The 17,615-nt window shown below is 43.4% G+C and overlaps 1 protein-coding gene across 3 annotated transcripts in view; it reads left to right on the top strand.

The window, feature by feature from the left end:
* The window catches only part of ZHX3 (zinc fingers and homeoboxes 3), a 32,806-nt gene extending 15,585 nt beyond the window's left edge, over positions 1–17,221 (top strand). For all 3 annotated transcript variants that reach the window (XM_077251517.1, XM_077251518.1, XM_077251519.1), the window contains exons 2-3: positions 3,388–6,246; positions 16,435–17,221. In XM_077251517.1, coding sequence (XP_077107632.1) covers positions 3,501–6,246; positions 16,435–16,445 — 2,757 coding nt within the window. In that variant the 5' untranslated portion in view covers positions 3,388–3,500 and the 3' untranslated portion in view covers positions 16,446–17,221. The remainder of the gene's footprint in view (positions 1–3,387; positions 6,247–16,434) is intronic.
* Positions 17,222–17,615: the final 394 nt, after the last annotated feature.

Raw genomic sequence — 17,615 nt, forward strand, 5'->3', positions numbered from 1 at the left:
GCTGTCCTTATTGGGGCTCACTATCACTATCGATCTGCCATCTGACTGCTGTGTGACTTATCTGTGATCGCAGCAGCAACTCCCCCATCCCTGTTCCAGTCCCCTCCTCTCACCTGCTTTTTCTGTGCAGCATCCTACGCAGAGCATTCCCGTGGTCGCAGCGCAGTGAGCTGTATTGCTGCTAATCAGAGAGAGTGTGACAAGGAACTTTATTTACTTTTTGTCGACGTCTGATTGCTTTTTTTTTTTTTTTAAATATATATATATATAGTAGTTAGTACAGTGTAGTTTCATAGGTAGTGAAGTAGCGTATTAGAGTAGCGGGCGTCACTGTTTGGTGACCTCCGATTTTGTTTTAGAGAAACAAATAATGGTATAGAGTAGTGTTATAGGTAGTGTCTTTCTTTTGCATTAACAAAAAAAAAAAATTCCCGGTAATTTCTAGTGCATGAGGGGAGTGTACGTTGCATTCTTAGTGAGGTTCATTTTTCTTTTGCAAACAAATAATTGTCAAGTACATTTTCAGGTACTACATTACTATAAAACTATGTCTCTAGATAAATTCCTTCAGGGGTGTAGTTTCCAAAATGAAGACATTTGTGGGGGTTATCCACTGTTTAGGCACATCAAGGGGTCTCCAAACGTAACAAGTGCACAGACCATTTAATTAGTCTGTTCTCCAAACCATCACTCCTTCCCTTCCCGAACCCAAACGTGTGCCCAAACAGTGGTTTTCCTCCTCATACGGGGTATCGGCGTACTCAGGAGAAATTGCACAACAACTTTTGGGGTCCATTTTCTCCCTATACCCTTGTGGAAATAATAAAAAAAAATCTGGGCTAAAAGATCATTTTTGTGACCATGTTAAATGTTCATTTTTTTTTTTTCCTTCCACATTGCTTCGGTTCCTGTGAAGCACCTGAAGGGTTAATAAACTTTTTGAATGTGGTTTTGCGCACCTTTGGGGTGGAGTGTTTTAGAATGGTGTCACATTAGGGTATTTTCTGTCATACAGACCCCTCAAAGTCATGTCAAATGTGAGATGGTTCCTAAAAAAAAAAAAAAAAAATGGTTTTGTAAATTTTGTTGTAAAAATGAGAAATTGCTGGTCAACTTTTAACCTTTATAACTTCCTAACAAAGAAAATTGTTTCCAAAATTGTGCTGATTTAAAGTAGGGCATGTGGGAAATGTTATTTCTTAACCATTTTGTGTGACAGGACTTTGATTTAAGGGCATAAGAATTCAGAGTTCGCTAATGGATACATTTTCAAAATTTTCACCAAATTTCTGTTTTGTTTTTTTTCACAAATAAACACGTCATAGAACAGAAATTTTTACCACTACAATGTCACGAGAAAATAGTCTCAGAATCAGTGGGATCTGTTGAAGCGTTCCAGAATTTTTACCTGATAAAGTGACAGTGGTCAGAATTGAAAAAAATGGCCTGGTCAGGAGGTGAAAACAGGCTTCAGGGTGAAGGGGTTAAAAGCATTTTCTGGACAACTTCTTTGAAAACAAAACTATTGGGCATGTTGAATTCTATATGACAGACTCTCCTTTGCTCCAGGGCTGTGGAGTTGGTAAGCCAAACTCCCGATTCCGACTCCTCAATTTCCATGACTCCGACTCCACCAAAATGGGCTCCGTCAACGACTCTGACTCCACAGCCCTGCGTTGCCCTGACAACTGCCATCGGGAAGATTGTTGGCCGATCCTGTAGAAAACAGCGGGTTACATTACACTCGTTGTATATGGCTATACATAATTGATAAACTCTCACAAAGTCATGATGTACCGTAATTTAGTTTCTTGATGACTGATCGCGCTGTTTTATCTCTGTGGAAAACTAAAGTACTGGAAGGAGCTAGCATGATCCACTACACCATTGTGCTCCACCTCCCAGCTCACGAAGTACCGCCAACAGTGTGACCAGTTGTCTTCTGGTTTCTGTATGTACAACCTCTCTATGCTAAATTCGCACATACAATCTGACTTTTGTGAAGCTTAGCAAACGTAGAGATGGCATATTTCCTGCAGACTAGTGTGACAACAGCGGGATGGATGGCTAACCGTAAGATAAATGTTTTCAACTGACTCACTGTTCCTTTTATTTCATGCTATATTTGAAGCTTGCATTGGTTTCTTGTTTAGATAAACCTACTTTTGTTGAAAATGTCCCCCAATAACAGGGTGATTGTAGTAGGAATCCCCAGCGATCAACTTTTAAGTTTATTTGGAAACTACGCAGCAAGTGTTCAGTTTTCTTGCACCCGCCACCACAGGGGAAATTGATTTATTGCACAATGGCCATTGTATGCACAGATTTGGGAATTATGCAACTTGCAACTTCCATCACTGTACTATTGAGGGAAGAGGATATACCGCCACTTCTGGGGAAACTGTGGTGAGGGCCTATTCCACTACTGTGTGCACCATGCCATACACCTCAGGGGAAAGTGCTAGCTGTCTGCGTAATTGCCAAGATTGTAAGTTCAACGGAGAGTAGAAGTATAAAGGTTTCTTCTGGATAGGTACGAGAAGGAACAGAGGCTTGGGCCAACTTTTATGTGACTGTTGGCCCCAAATGATAAGACATTAATCACACATCCTGTTAGCAGGTGCTAATGTCCTTTATGAGACCACTAACTAGGGTTGTCTCTTGATGATTCGTTGCTAATGTGAGCAGGGAGTGTGAGGAGAAGCCATACTTGAGGATCGTAACTGAGATATTAGCCCCATGTGGACTGATATGGCTGCCTACATGTAAGGACATTGGCTGCAGGTTGCATCTGTATCCGATACAGAAGTGCCTATATTTATGACTATGGCATTACATTTATTTTTTTCTATGATCAAGCAGCGGATCAAAGACAAGTGCATATGGCAGATAAAAAAACTTTTTAATTGCTATATGTAAATGTGTGTTGTATATTAAATTATAAATCTAATTTAATATTTAAATATATATCATTAGGATGCCAGAGTTACTTGTTGCACTTATTAATTTATTTATTGTACTCGCTTATATAGCTCCATAATATTCCACAGCGCTTTTCAGACCTCATCATCACTGTCTCCATTGAGGCTCACAATCTAAATTTCCTATCAATATGTCTTACTATTATACTTTTCCTCTTATTTCTGCTACTCCTTATTTTGGCTTACAAATACTAAGGTAAAATACTGATCAGATAATGAACGTGGCCTTGCCCACCCTTTTTATGTAAGTTCATTGATTATGTAATGCTCTGAATGACCTGACACTTAAATAGAAATATAAAAAGTACAAATATAGAATTGATTCCATTAGATAATTTACTAGTATATGAATATTGCACTGTATGAAATGTTAATAAATGGTAACCAATATATTTATTTCTCTTAGGCCTGAGTCTTCTTGGTTCAAGTGTAATGTCTCGCAGACCATCCACCTGATTTCTGAGCGAAATCCTTCTGTCTCTTCCTTTTATTGGCTTTGTGGGGGAAAAAAAGAACATTATGGCCAGCAAAAGAAAGTCAACCATACCATGTATGATCCCCATCAAAACCTTGGCACTGGATAATAATGCAGAAATATCTGAAGAAAACTCCAAGGATGACCCCCAGGAAATGTTACCAGCTACAGATCTAATAGATGGTGAAACTGGTATCCTGACTACTGGGCATGAAAACATTGATGGCATGAGCTATTTTTGCAAATATTGCAACTATGGCTCCAATGAGACAAGACCATTTGTTGAACACATGAACACCAAGCACCTTGACTTTAGAGATGATCCCTCATATGTTTGTATTGCATGCAGCTTTCTAGTCAAAGATCCTAAGGAACTGGAATCTCACAACTCAGATAGTCATTCTATAAGCTGTGATCTCACCTGGACTGTGGCAAGGCATGAGAATTACACTGTTGTGGAGCAAAGTGTCGGCACCAACAATGCCGACCAGGATATGGGTGTCCATCGGGGTGACAGACATGCCAGTGATTATTCAGACATATTAATTAGTAAAGCGCCTATAATGAAGATTATGAAAAACAAGCAAGACACAAAGAAAGCATTCGCCAACCACGTGGGGGATGATTTTGAGAAAAAAAGCCGTGCATCACTTAGGAATGGGTCTATTTCTACAACTAGTGTGAACAACAAAGTCAATTCGACCATATTAAATGGCTCCATAATAGGAACAGTTCCTGTACTGCAAACAGGGGTGACACAGTTAGTATCTTTAAACCATCCACAGTCTGTTTTACAGCCAAAACTTCCAGCAACCATAATTACACCAGTGATGCCTAAACAATCTTTTGTCCAGAAAATTCAAAGTCCGCAACTTCCCACTGCCAAATCCCTCCCTAAAGTAATGATTCCCTTAAGTAGCATTCCTACATACAATTCATCCATGGACTCCAACAATTTCCTAAAAAACTCTTTTAATAAGTTCCCTTACCCTACAAAGGCTGAGCTTTGCTATCTAACAGTAGTGACAAAATACCCAGAAGAGCAGATCAAAATCTGGTTTACAGCACAAAGACTTAAACAGGGCATTAGTTGGTCACCTGAGGAGATCGAAGACTCAAGAAAGAAAATGTTTAATACTGTAATCCAATCTATTCCTCAGCCTGTACCACAGCCAACTATAACTGTTCTGAATGCACCACTTGTAGCAAATGCAAGTAATGTTCAACAGCTCATCCAAGCTGCTCTTCCAGGCCAGTTTGTCAGTCAGCCACAGGGAGCTGGGGGTTTACTTGTAGCTCAGCCCATTCTAACAAATGGAATTCAAGGACCTGCTACTTCAGTGCCCATAACCATGTCCTCTTTAGTCTCAGATGAGTTAACAACAGAGGCCAGTACAGCATCCTTATCCGGACTAGATTTTGATTACCAGACGTTTACGACTACTTCTCCTAGTATGCCATCACCGAATGCTTACGATCCAGTGGCACGTTGTAAAAAGTCACGACAGCAGCTTAGTGCTCTCAAAAGCAGTTTTTGCAAAAGCCAATTTCCTTCTCAAGGGGAAGTTTCAAGACTGACCAGAATAACAGGCTTGACAATAAGAGACGTTAGGAAATGGTTTAGTGATAAACGATACCATTTCCGCAACAAGCCACCCATTTACGGGGCTGGCACAAGTGACCATGTAGGGGACCCCAACTCTGATGAGATGTATACCATGTTAAAAGATCCAGATACAGATTTTGTGCTTCCAACAAGTCATACACCATCACATACCCCAAGGAGACAGTCATGGCATCAGTCACCTGACTTCACGGTCACAAGATACAAAGAGAGGGCACCAGAGCAGCTGAGAGCTTTGGAAAGTAGTTTTGCACAAAATAGTGAGCCTTCTGAGGAGGAGGTAAATCGGTTACGGACTGAAACTAAAATGACAAGACGGGAAATAGATGGCTGGTTCTCAGAAAAACGCAAGAAAGTAGCTGAAGAACTCAAGAGGGAGCAAGCTCGGTATGAAGAAGAGGAGGATGAGGTTTCTGCTGAAGAGATGGAGATCATGGATAAAGTTTTTGATGATCCTGTGTCACATGTAGTAGAAAATAGTTCCCCAGCATCTGAGAGAAAAGTGAACCCAATCAAGATCAATTTGAAAGCTCTTCGTGTTACTGAATCTGTGGACAACATCGAAAGCTCAAAATATGATTATACAATGCCAAGTAATGGGAGCAGTAGGTCATCACTATACAGAGGCCGACCACCCATGAAGAAAACCGCCAAACAGCGAGATTACTTAAAGCAAATGTTTGTTAAAACCCAGTGGCCATCAACTGAGGAGTATGATAGCCTAGTGGAGCAAACTGCACTTTCACGCTCAGAAATTGTACGCTGGTTTGGGGACAGCAGGTACTCTTATAAAAATGGCAATTTAAAGTGGTATGACAACTATAAGAAGGTCTACGCGGGTGTTAAACGTCAGTACGTAAAACCCCTTGTGGATTACTACAATAAGAGGCAAGCTTTGAATGAGGACGATCTTGAGGATTTGTGTAACAAGACTGGCATGTCTGCTGCTGAAATCAGATCTTGGATTGCAGAAAAATCTGAAGACAAATTGCATCCATTGGATGAGGGTAGTGATGAGCTCAAGACTGTCTGTCAAGAGACAGAGCTGCCGATAAAAACTGAGGATAGTTGTTTAGAGCCATCTGAAAACAGCAAGTCCTCGGAGCCCAGCCCTCAGGAAACCAGTGTGGATTTAGTATCATCTCGGCCATCAGATGTCCAGCTAGGTAAGGAAATGCAGTGGTTTATAGCTTCCATTATAACTCCTAAAGCAAGATATTCTCATAGAAGTGGTTTACCAGCAGAAAACATATCAGTTTGCGGCCTGGATTTCCTCTTTTCATAGTTTTGTAAATAAGTGATATGCCTTTACTAATACGAAGGTCATATTTACGGCTTTGGTCCTTATTTTGTGAGCTGACTCGGCATTTAAAATCTGGACCTAGTACAGTTACAACAACGGGGATTCTAACCACTTTTGTATTTTTTTTTTAAAGCCACAAAATCATTCCATCTAAATACAGTGGGTGAAATAAGTATTGAGCATGTCACCAATTGTCTAAGTAAATCTATTTCTAAAGGTGGTGTTTATATGAAATTCTCAACCCATCTAATCCACAAAAAGAAATCAAATCATAATGTCTATACATTGTGTCATATTGAGACATGACACAGGGAAAAAGTGTCACTTACTGAAGTTTATTTAATACTTCGTACAAAAGCCTTTGTTGGTGATGACAACTTCAAGACACCTCTTATTTGGAGAAGCTAGTTGCATGCATTGGGCTGGTGTTATTTTGGCCCATATACTTACCGTATATACTAGAGTATAAGCCGAGATCCCTAATTTTGCCACAAAAAAACTGGGAAAACTTTATTGACTTGAGTATAAGCCTAGGGTGGGAAATGCAGCAGCTACTGGTAAATTTCAAAAATAAAAATAGATACCAATAAAAGTAAAATTAATTGAGACATCAGTAGGTTAAATGTTTTTGAATATCCATATTGAATCAGGAGCCCCATATAATGCTCCATACAGTTCATGATGGGCCCCATAAGATGCTCCATATTAAAATATGCCCCATATAATGCTGCATAAAAGGTTAATGATGCCCCATAAGATGCTCCATAGAATATTATGCTCCATATAGTGCTGCCATAAGATGCTCCATATAGTGCTGCACAAAGGTTGATGGCCCCATAAGATGCTCAATAGAATAATATGCCGCATATGCTGCTCCATAAAGGTTGATGGCCCCATAAGATGCTCCATAGCATAATATGCCCCATATAATGCTGCACAAAGGTTGATGGACCCAAAAGATGCTCCATAGAATGATGCCCCACATAATGCTGCACAAAGGTTGATGGCCCCATAAGATGCTCCATAGAATAATATGCCCCATATGCTGCTGCAATGATAAAAAAAAAAAAAATGACATACTAACCTCTCATCGCTGAGTGCCGGGGGCCTGAGCATGCGGGGACACCGGCGCGATATGGGGGGGTCAGGTGCCGGAGTCGCCGCTAGCTCAGGCCCCCAGCACTTACGATATTCACCTGTCCCTATTCCACCACCGCACGCCGCTGTCTTCCGGGTCTTTGCAGTAACTGTTCAGGCAGAGGGCACGCACTAAACAAGTCATTGTGCCCTTTGATCTGAACGTCGCAGCCAGAGGATGCGAGAGAAACAGCGCGGCGGTGGAACGAGGACAGATGAATATCGCATGGCTCACCCTCCCCCCTCATACTCGCTCCATCCTGGCGCGGTCTCTCTGTATGTCCCTGCTTCTCCGCTGGTCTCTGGCGAACGTCGGCAGCTTGTTCCTGTGTTCAACGGCCACATGGTACCGCTCATTAACCCCTTTCTGACCTCGGACGGGATAGTACGTCCGAGGTCAGAAGCCCCTCTTTGATGCGGGCTCCGGTGGTGAGTCCGCATCAAAGCCGGGACATGTCAGCTGTTTTGAACAGCTGACATGTGCCCGTAATAGGCGAGGGCAGAATCGTGATCTGCCCACGCCTATTAACTAGTTAAATGCCGCTGTCAAACGCAGACAGCAGCATTTAACTACCGCATCCGGACGGCATCGCCGACCCCCGTCACATGATCGGAGGTCAGCGATGCTTCAGTATTGTAACCATAGAGGTCCTTGAGACCTCTATGGTTACAGATCCCCGGCAGCTGTGAGCGCCACCCTGTGGTCGGCGCTCACAGCACACCTGATTTTCTGCTACATAGCAGCAAACAGCAGATCGCTGCTATGTAGCAGAGCCGATCGTGCTGTGCCTGCTTCTAGCCTCCCATGGAGGCTATTGAAGCATGGCAAAAGTAAAAAAAATGAAAAAAAAATAAATATATATATAAAAGTTTAAATCACCCCCCTTTCGCCCCAATCAAAATAAATCAATAAAAAAAAATCAAATCTACACATATTTGGTATCGCCGCGTTCAGAATCCCCCGATCTATCAATAAAAAAAAAGCATTAACCTGATCGCTAAACAGCGTAGCGAGAAAAAAAGCGAGAAAAAAATTTGAAACGCCAGAATTACGTTTTTTTGGTCGCCGCGACATTGCATTAAAATGCAATAACGGGCGATCGAAAGAACGTATCTGCACCAAAATGCTACCATGAAAAACGTCATCTCGGCACGCAAAAATTAAGCCCTCAACCGACCCCAGATCATGAAAAATGGAGACACTACGAGTATCGGAAAATGGCGCAAATTTTTTTATTTTTTTTTTTTTTTTTTTAAGCAAAGTTTGGAATTTTTTTTCACCACTTAGGTAAAAAATAACCTAGTCATGTTAGGTGTCTATGAACTCGTACTTTGCGGTGAATTTAACCGTGAGCACTGCTGGCGTAGGTGCACGGGTAGGTTCCCACACCCTATAGTTAATTAATGTAATGAACCCGGCACTCAACTTCAGTTTAGATGCTGAAAGATTTATTGTGTAGTAGTATCAACAATAAACGTTTCGGTCCTGTGGACCTTCCTCAGTAACTAGATGTGAGGTGAATAGGGAGCAAGCTTTCTTTGCCAATAGAGCCCTATTGGAATAACTTTTTATCCAGGATCGCTCCTGGTTCAAGCTTTAACCCCTTCCCGACCCATGACGCCACATAGGCGTCATGAAAACCCGTGCCAATCCGACCCATGACGCCTATGTGGCGTCATGGAATGATCGCGTCCCTGCAGATCGGGTGAAGGGGTTAACTCCTATTTTACCCGATCTGCAGGGAGAGGGGGAGTGGTACTTCAGCCCAGGGGGGGTGGCTTCACCCCCCCGTGGCTACGATCGCTCTGATTGGCTGTTGAAAGTGAAACTGCCAATCAGAGCGATTTGTAATATTTCACCTAAAAAACTGGTGAAATATTACAATCCAGCCATGGCCGATGCTGCAATATCATCGGCCATGGCTGGAAACACTAATGTGACCCCCCCCCACCCCACCGATCGCCCCCCCAGTGCTCCGTTAGTCCTCCGGTCCCCTCCGTCCGCCTGCCGGCTCCCCCGTCCTGCTGTCCGCTCCCCCGTCCTCCTGCCCGCTCCCCCCCTGCTCCTATGTCACCCCCCCGTGCTCCGACGCCCCCCCCCCGTGCCCCGATCTCCCCCCCCTTATACTTACCGAGGCTCCCGGTCCCCGTCCGCCTCCATCATGGGCGCCGCCATCTTCCAAAATGGCGGGCGCATGCTCAGTGCGCCCGCCGGCCGGCAGATTCATTAGAGGTACATTTTGATCGCTGTGGTAGGTTCTATCACAGCGATCAAAATAAAAAAATAATAAATAAACCCCCCCCCTTTATCACCCCCATAGGTAGGGACAATAATAAAATAAAGAAAATATTTTTTTTTCTTTTTCCACTAGGGTTAGGGTTAGAACTAGGGTTAGAACTAGGGGTAGGGTTAGGGGTAGGGTTAGGGTTACGGGTAGGGTTAGGGTTAGGGGTAGGGTTATGGCATGTGCACACAGAGCGGATCGGCCGCGGATCGGCCGCGGATCGGCCGCGGATCGGCCGCGGATCGGCAGCGGATCGGCCGCGGATCCGCAGCGGATCCGCAGCGGATCCGCAGCGGATCCGCAGCGGATTGGCAGCGGATCCGCAGCGGATCCGCAGCGGATTGGCAGCGGATCCGCAGCGGATTGGCAGCGGATCCGCAGCGGATCCGCAGCGGATTGGCAGCGGATCCGCAGCGGATTGGCAGCGGATCCGCAGCGGATCGGCCGCGGATCCGCAGCGGATCCGCAGCGGATTGGCCGCGGATCCGCAGCGGATTGGCAGCGGATTGGCCGCGGATCCGCAGCGGATTGGCCGCTGCGAATTCGAAGCAGTTTTCCATCAGGTTTACAGTACCATGTACACCTAAGGAAAACCAAATCCGCTGTGCCCATGGTGCGGAAAATTCCGTGCAGAAACGCTGCGTTGTATTTTCCGCAGCATGTCAATTCTTTGTGCGGATTCCGCAGCGTTTTACACCTGTTCCTCAATAGGAATCCGCAGGTGAAATCTGCACAAAAAAACACTGGAAATCTGCTGTAAATCCGCAGGTAAAACGCAGTGCCTTTTACCTGCAGATTTTTCAAAAATCATGAGGAAAAATCTCACACGAATCCGCAACGTGGGCACATAGCCTTAGGGTTAGGGTTGGAATTAGGGCTAGGGTTTGAAATAGGGTTAAGATTAGGCTTGTGGTTAGGGTTACGGATAGGGTTAGGGGTGTGTTGGGGTTACAGTTGTGGTTAGGGTTGGGATTAGGGTTACGGTTGGGATTAGGGTTAGGATTAGGGTTGGAATTAGGGTTACGGGTGTGTTGCGGTTAGGGTTGTGGTTAGGGGTGTGTTGGGGTTAAGGTTGTGATTAGGGTTATGGCTACAGTTGGGATTAGGATTAGGGGTGTGTTGGGGTTAGTGTTGAAGTTAGAATTGAGGGGTTTCCACTGTTTAGGCACATCAGGGGTCTCCAAACGCAACATGGCGCCACCATTGATTCCAGCCAATCTTGCGTTCAAAAAGTCAAATGGTGCTCCCGCCCTTCCAAGCCCCGACGTGCGCCCAAACAGTGGTTTACCCCCACATTTGGGGTACCAGCGTACTCAGGACAAACTGGGCAACAACTGCTGGGGTCTAATTTCTCCTGTTACCCTTGCAAAAATAAAAAATTACTTGCTAAAACATAATTTTTGAGGAAAGAACAATTATTTTTTATTTTCACGGCTCTGCGTTATAAACTTCTGTGAAGCACTTGGGGGTTGAAAGTGCTCACCACACATCTAGATAAGTTCCTTCGGGGGTCTAGTTTCCAAAATGGGGTCACTTGTGGGGTGTTTCTACTGTTTAGGTACATCAGGGGCTCTGCAAATGCAATGTGACGCCCGCAGACCATTCCATCAAAGTCTGCATTTCAAATGTCACTACTTCCCTTCCGAGCCCTGACGTGTGCCCAAACAGTGGTTTACCCCCACATATGGGGTATCAGCGTACTCCCAACAAACTGGGCAACAAATATTGGGGTCCAAATTCTCCTGTTACCCTTGTGAAAATAAAAAATTGCTTGCTAAAACATCTTTTTTGAGGAAAGAAAAATGATTTTTTATTTTCACGGCTCTGCGTTGTAAACTTCTGTGAAGCACTTGGGGGTTGAACGTGCTCACCACACATCTAGATAAGTTCCTTGGGGGGTCTAGTTTCCAAAATGGGGTCACTTGTGGGGGGTTTCTACTGTTTAGGCATATCAGGGGCTCTGCAAACGCAACCTGACGCCCGCAGAGCATTCCATCAAAGTCTGCATTTCAAAACGTCACTACTTCCCTTCCGAACCCCGACGTGTGCCAAAACAGTGGTTTACCCCCACATATGGGGTATCAGCGTACTCACAACAAACTGGGCAACAAATATTGGGGTCCAAATTCTCCTGTTACCCTTGTGAAAATAAAAAATTGCTTGCTAAAACATCTTTTTTGAGGAAAGAAAAATGATTTTTTATTTTCACGGCTCTGCGTTGTAAACTTCTGTGAAGCACTTGGGGGTTGAACGTGCTCACCACACATCTAGATAAGTTCCTTGGGGGGTCTAGTTTCCAAAATGGGGTCACTTGTGGGGGGTTTCTACTGTTTAGGCATATCAGGGGCTCTGCAAACGCAACCTGACGCCCGCAGAGCATTCCATCAAAGTCTGCATTTCAAAACGTCACTACTTCCTTTCCGAACCCCGACGTGTGCCAAAACAGTGGTTTACCCCCACATATGGGGTATCAGCGTACTCAGGAGAAACTGGACAACAACTTTTGGGGTCCAATTTCTCCTGTTACTCTTGCAAAAATAAAAAAATTCTGGGCTAAAAAAATATTTTTGAGGAAAGGAAACACATTTTTTATTTTCACGGCTCTGCGTTATAAACTTCTGTGAAGCACTTGGGGGTTCAAAGTGCTCACTACACATCTAGATAAGTTCCCTTGGGGGTCTAGTTTCCAAAATGGAGTCAATTGTGGGGAGTTCCTACTGTTTAGGCACATCAGGGGCTCTGCAAACGCAACCTGACGCCCGCAGAGCATTCCATCAAAGTCTGCATTTCAAAACGTCACTACTTCCCTTCCGAACCCTGACGTGTGCCAAAACAGTGGTTTACCCCCACATATGGGGTATCAGCGTACTCAGGAGAAACTGGACAACAACTTTTGGGGTCCAATTTCTCCTGTTACCCTTGGGAAAATAAAAAATTGTGGGCTAAAAAATCATTTTTGAGAAAAGAAAAATTATTTTTTATTTTCATGGCTCTGCGTTATAAACTTCTGTGAAGCACTTGGGGGTTCAAAGTGCTCACCACACATCTAGATTAGTTCCTTGGGAGGTCTAGTTTCCAAAATGGGGTCACTTGTGCGGGAGCTCCAATGTTTAGGCACACAGGGGCTCTCCAAACGCGACATGGTGTCCGCTAATGATTGGAGCTAATTTTCCATTCAAAAAGCCAAATGGCGTGCCTTCCCTTCCGAGCCCTGCCGTGCGCCCAAACAGTGGTTTACCCCCACATATGGGGTATCATCGTACTCAGAACAAACTGGACAAAAACATTTGGGGTCCAATTTCTCCTATTACCCTTGGGAAAATAAAAAATTCTGGGCTAAAAATCATTTTTGAGGAAAGAAAAATTATTTTTTTATTTTCACGGCTCTGCGTTATAAACTTCTGTGAAGCACCTGGGGGTTATAAGTGCTCACTATGCATCTAGATAAGTTTCTTGGGGGGTCTAGTTTCCAAAATGGGGTCACTTGTAGGGGAGCTCCAATGTTTAGGCACACAGGGGCTCTCCAAACGCGACATGGTGTCCGCTAACGATTGGAGCTAATTTTCCATTCAAAAAGTCAAATGGCACGCCTCCCCTTCCGAGCCTTGCCGTGCACCCAAACAGTGGTTTACCCCCACATATGAGGTATCGGCATACTCAGGAGAAATTGCCCAACAAATTTTAGGATCCATTTTATCCTGTTGCCCATGTGAAAATGAAAGAATTGAGGCTAAAAGAAATTTTGTGTGAAAAAAAAGTACTTTTTCATTTTTGCGGATCAATTTGTGAAGCACCTGGGGGTTTAAAGTGCTCACTATGCCTCTGGATGAGTTCCTTGGGGGGTCTAGTTTCCAAAATGGGGTCACTTGTGGAGGAGCTCCAATGTTTAGGCACACAGGAGCTTTCCAAACGCGACATGGTGTCCGCTAACGATGGAGATAATTTTCCATTCAAAAAGTCAAATGGCGCTCCTTCCCTTCCGAGCCTTACCATGTGCCCAAACAGTGGTTTACCCCCACATGTGAGGTATTGGTGTACTCAGGAGAAATTGCCCAACAAAATTTAGGATCCATTTTATCCTGTTGCCCATGTGAAAATGAAAAAATTGAGGCTAAAATAATTTTTTTGTGAAAAAAAAGTACTTTTTCATTTTTACGGATCAATTTGTGAAGCACCTGGGGGTTTAAAGTGCTCACTATGCTTCTAGATAAGTTCCTTGGGGGGTCTAGTTTCCAAAATGTGGTCACTTGTGGGGGAGCTCCAATGTTTAGGCACACGGGGGCTCTCCAAACGCGACATGGTGTCCGCTAAAGATTGGAGCCAATTTTTCATTAAAAAAGTCAAATGGCGCTCCTTCCCTTCCGAGCCCTGCCGTGCGCCCAAACAGTGGTTTACCCCCACATATGAGGTATCAGCGTACTCAGGACAAATTGGACAACAACGTCCCTGGTCCAGTTTCTCCTTTTACCCTTGGAAAAATAAAAAAATTGTTGCTAAAAGATCATTTTTGTGACTAAAAAGTTAAATGTTCATTTTTTACTTCCATGTTGCTTCTGCTGCTGTGAAACACCTGAAGGGTTAATAAACTTCTTGAATGTGGTTTTGAGCACCTTGAGGGGTGCAGTTTTTAGAATGGTGTCACTTTTGGGTATTTTCAGCCATATAGAACCCTCAAAATGACTTCAAATGTGAGGTGGTCCCTAAAAAAAATGGTTTTGTAAATTTTGTTGTAAAAATGAGAAATCACTGGTCAAATTTTAACCCTTATAACTTCCTAGCAAAAAAAAAAATTGTTTCCAAAATTGTGCTGATGTAAAGTAGACATGTGGGAAACGTTATTTATTAACTATTTTGTGTCACATAACTCTCTGGTTTAACAGAATAAAAATTCAAAATGTGAAAATTGCGAAATTTTCAAATTTTTTGCCACATTTCCGTTTTTTTCACAAATAAACTCAAAAATTATCGACCTAAATTTACCACTAACATGAAGCCCAATATGTCACGAAAAAACAATCTCAGAATCGCTAGGATCCGTTGAAGCGTTCCTGAGTTATTACCTCATAAAGGGACACTGGTCAGAATTGCAAAAAACGGCAAGGTCATTAAGGCCAAAATAGGCTGGGTCATGAAGGGGTTAAAGCTGTGGTGTCTTAGGGTGTAGACGCGGTGTCCACCGCTAGTCTGTATCCTCTGCTGGAGTCAGACTATTTAACTATTTAACGTTTATTGTTGATACTACTACACAATAAATCTTTCAGCATCTAAACTGAAGTTGAGTGCCGGGTTCATTACATTATGAACTCGTACTGACCTGGAGAATCATAATGGCAGGTCAGTTTTAGCATTTAGTGAACCTAGCAAAATTAAGCAAAACAAGTGTGGGACTGCACTTTTTTTGCAATTTCACCGCACTTGGAATTTTTTTCCCGTTTTCTAGTACACGACATGGTAAAACCAATGATGTCGTTCAAAAGTACAACTCGTCCTGCAAAAAATAAGCCCTCACACGGCCAAATTGACGGAAAAATAAAAAAGTTATGGCTCTGGGAAGGAGGGGAGTGAAAAACGAACACGGAAAAACGAAAAATCCCAAGGTCATGAAGGGGTTAAAGTAATGAATATGCGCTCCGCCTATGGGAGTGGAGTCGCGTCCATATTCATTACTTTAATGATCGATACCACGTGACCGCTGAACACAGGAAGAGCTGCAGGCGCCAGAGACCGTCGGAGAAGCAGGGATGTGCAGAGACTGCGACAGGAGCAGGTGAGTATGATGTGACAGCAGCCACTCCCACCGCTCCCCCGCCGACCCCCTGGAACAATGACTCGAGTATAAGCCGAGAGGGGCACTTTTAGCCTAAATATATATACGGTACTTAAGTATTGAACCCGTCACCAGTTTTCTATTTCACTTGCTATATTTGCAATTTTAGTATTGCACCTTGCTTTAAGTTTTTCCCACATATAACTTCACCTCACCAGTCAGAGTAGAGTTTCTATTGGTAAAGTAACAGTGCCCCTTCTAGTCTTGTAATACTCACTTTCCCAGTAGTTAGTCTTGCTGTGCCTTAGAGGGGAGGGTGGGGAGAGCCGCCTGCTGTACCTAGTGGTAAATCAACCCTCCACCCTGGCATTGAAAAGTGACTATACAGTTTGCCATGTAGAGTCACCCTACGTGATGCCCTCCATTGAGAAAGACATTCCAATCCTGCATTCGTAAGTCAGACTCGAGTCTACAAAGCACAGGTAAAGCAGGGTAGGCGTGGTTCAGACTTACCACTGCCGCAGTGGCTTTACACTACCAAGCACTATTATTGGCTAGACTAGGCATTGTTGTATCCACCTAAGAGCCCTACTTAGTCTACTGGGAATCAGCTATTGTGCAATGCTACTCATGGCTGTGGCCTCATGTTTATATCTTTTCCTTCTTGGCCACGATGTGTGGATTTGCCCCCCACATGGCGCGGTTCCCGGCTTCTATAGACTTGCTTAGATCTGATTGAACAAATTTGGCTGTTATGGTTTTGATAAAAGTGGGACTGGGCTTTGTCACATCGTGTAATTAATTGGAAGGGAATAGTGTGAGGAATTTCCTTAAGATAATTTTACCGAATTTTGTCTTTTAGAAACTGACTGACCACAAGGAAATGACACTTGGCCAAGAAGAACCTGATCTGCAGCCAACCCCATGGCGATTTTCTCAGCTATAACATGTTTGCATTGTGCCCCCACAAGTCGTGGCTACCACAGTGGCATTGCACAGGAAGTAAAGGGACCCTGGTGCCAGGAGCAGAACTCTGACCAGTGCAAGCCATTTTCTCAGTGTATATACCATAATGAAGACCCTGCATTCTTACTTCAGTTTCTGGCTTTGTGCCCCCCTATAGTGCTTTGTATTTTTATATGCCCTGTTCTGTTCATTGTTGTGTATCGGTACAGATGCTTATTTATATTACAGAATAATATAACCATTTAGTATTCTTAAACTGATTTAATACAGAACTTTCTAGAAAGAATCTTGTTTGGACTAACTGGTTGTAAATAAAAAATTTTTTTTTTTTTTTTTTTCCTCCTCCCTTTACTCTTTGCTAATGCACGGGATACAAAAGAAAGCATTAAAATAGAATTTTGTTTAAACGTGTTGCCTTTTGATCCGGAAATAACAATACTATATGTTTCGCAATCTAAAAGTTGGTTCATAACCTTAAGTTGTCTACTGTTTAAAAGTTGTTTTTTTTTTAATTTTTCTTTATTCATAAAATATAGGAGTTGGAGCCCATATAGTATTCTGATCCAGAACTCTTGAGTTGCCTGTTTCCATGAACACAGCCATAAAGTTAAATTACAACGTTCCGACTTTCTTCAGCTGTCATTAGAAGGAACGTCTTTAGGCTATGTGCACACGTCCGGAATTGCCGTGGAAATTTCCTCTGCAATTCCGCAACTCCTGCCGCGGGTATATCGCATGTGGAATTGGCATGCGTTTTCCTGCTAAACACTAGCGTTTTACAAGCGTAATTAGCATGCAGAATGCTAGCGTTTTCCAAGCGATCTGTAGCATTGCTTGGAAAACTGATTGACAGGCTGGTCAAACTTGTCAAACGTAGTGTTTGACAAGTGTGACCAACTTTTTACTATTGATGCTGCCTATGCAGCATCAATAGTAAAAAGATCTAATGTTAAAAATAATTTAAAAAAATCATGATATTCTCACCTTCCGGCGTCCCCCACAGGCTTCCAGCTCCTCGCGATGCTCCCGTTTTCAGTAATGCCTTGTGGCAATGACCCCAGAGGACTTAGCGGTCTC

The sequence above is a fragment of the Ranitomeya variabilis genome, chromosome 4 (genome assembly GCF_051348905.1).
Source record: "Ranitomeya variabilis isolate aRanVar5 chromosome 4, aRanVar5.hap1, whole genome shotgun sequence".
Classification (NCBI taxonomy): domain Eukaryota; kingdom Metazoa; phylum Chordata; class Amphibia; order Anura; family Dendrobatidae; genus Ranitomeya; species Ranitomeya variabilis.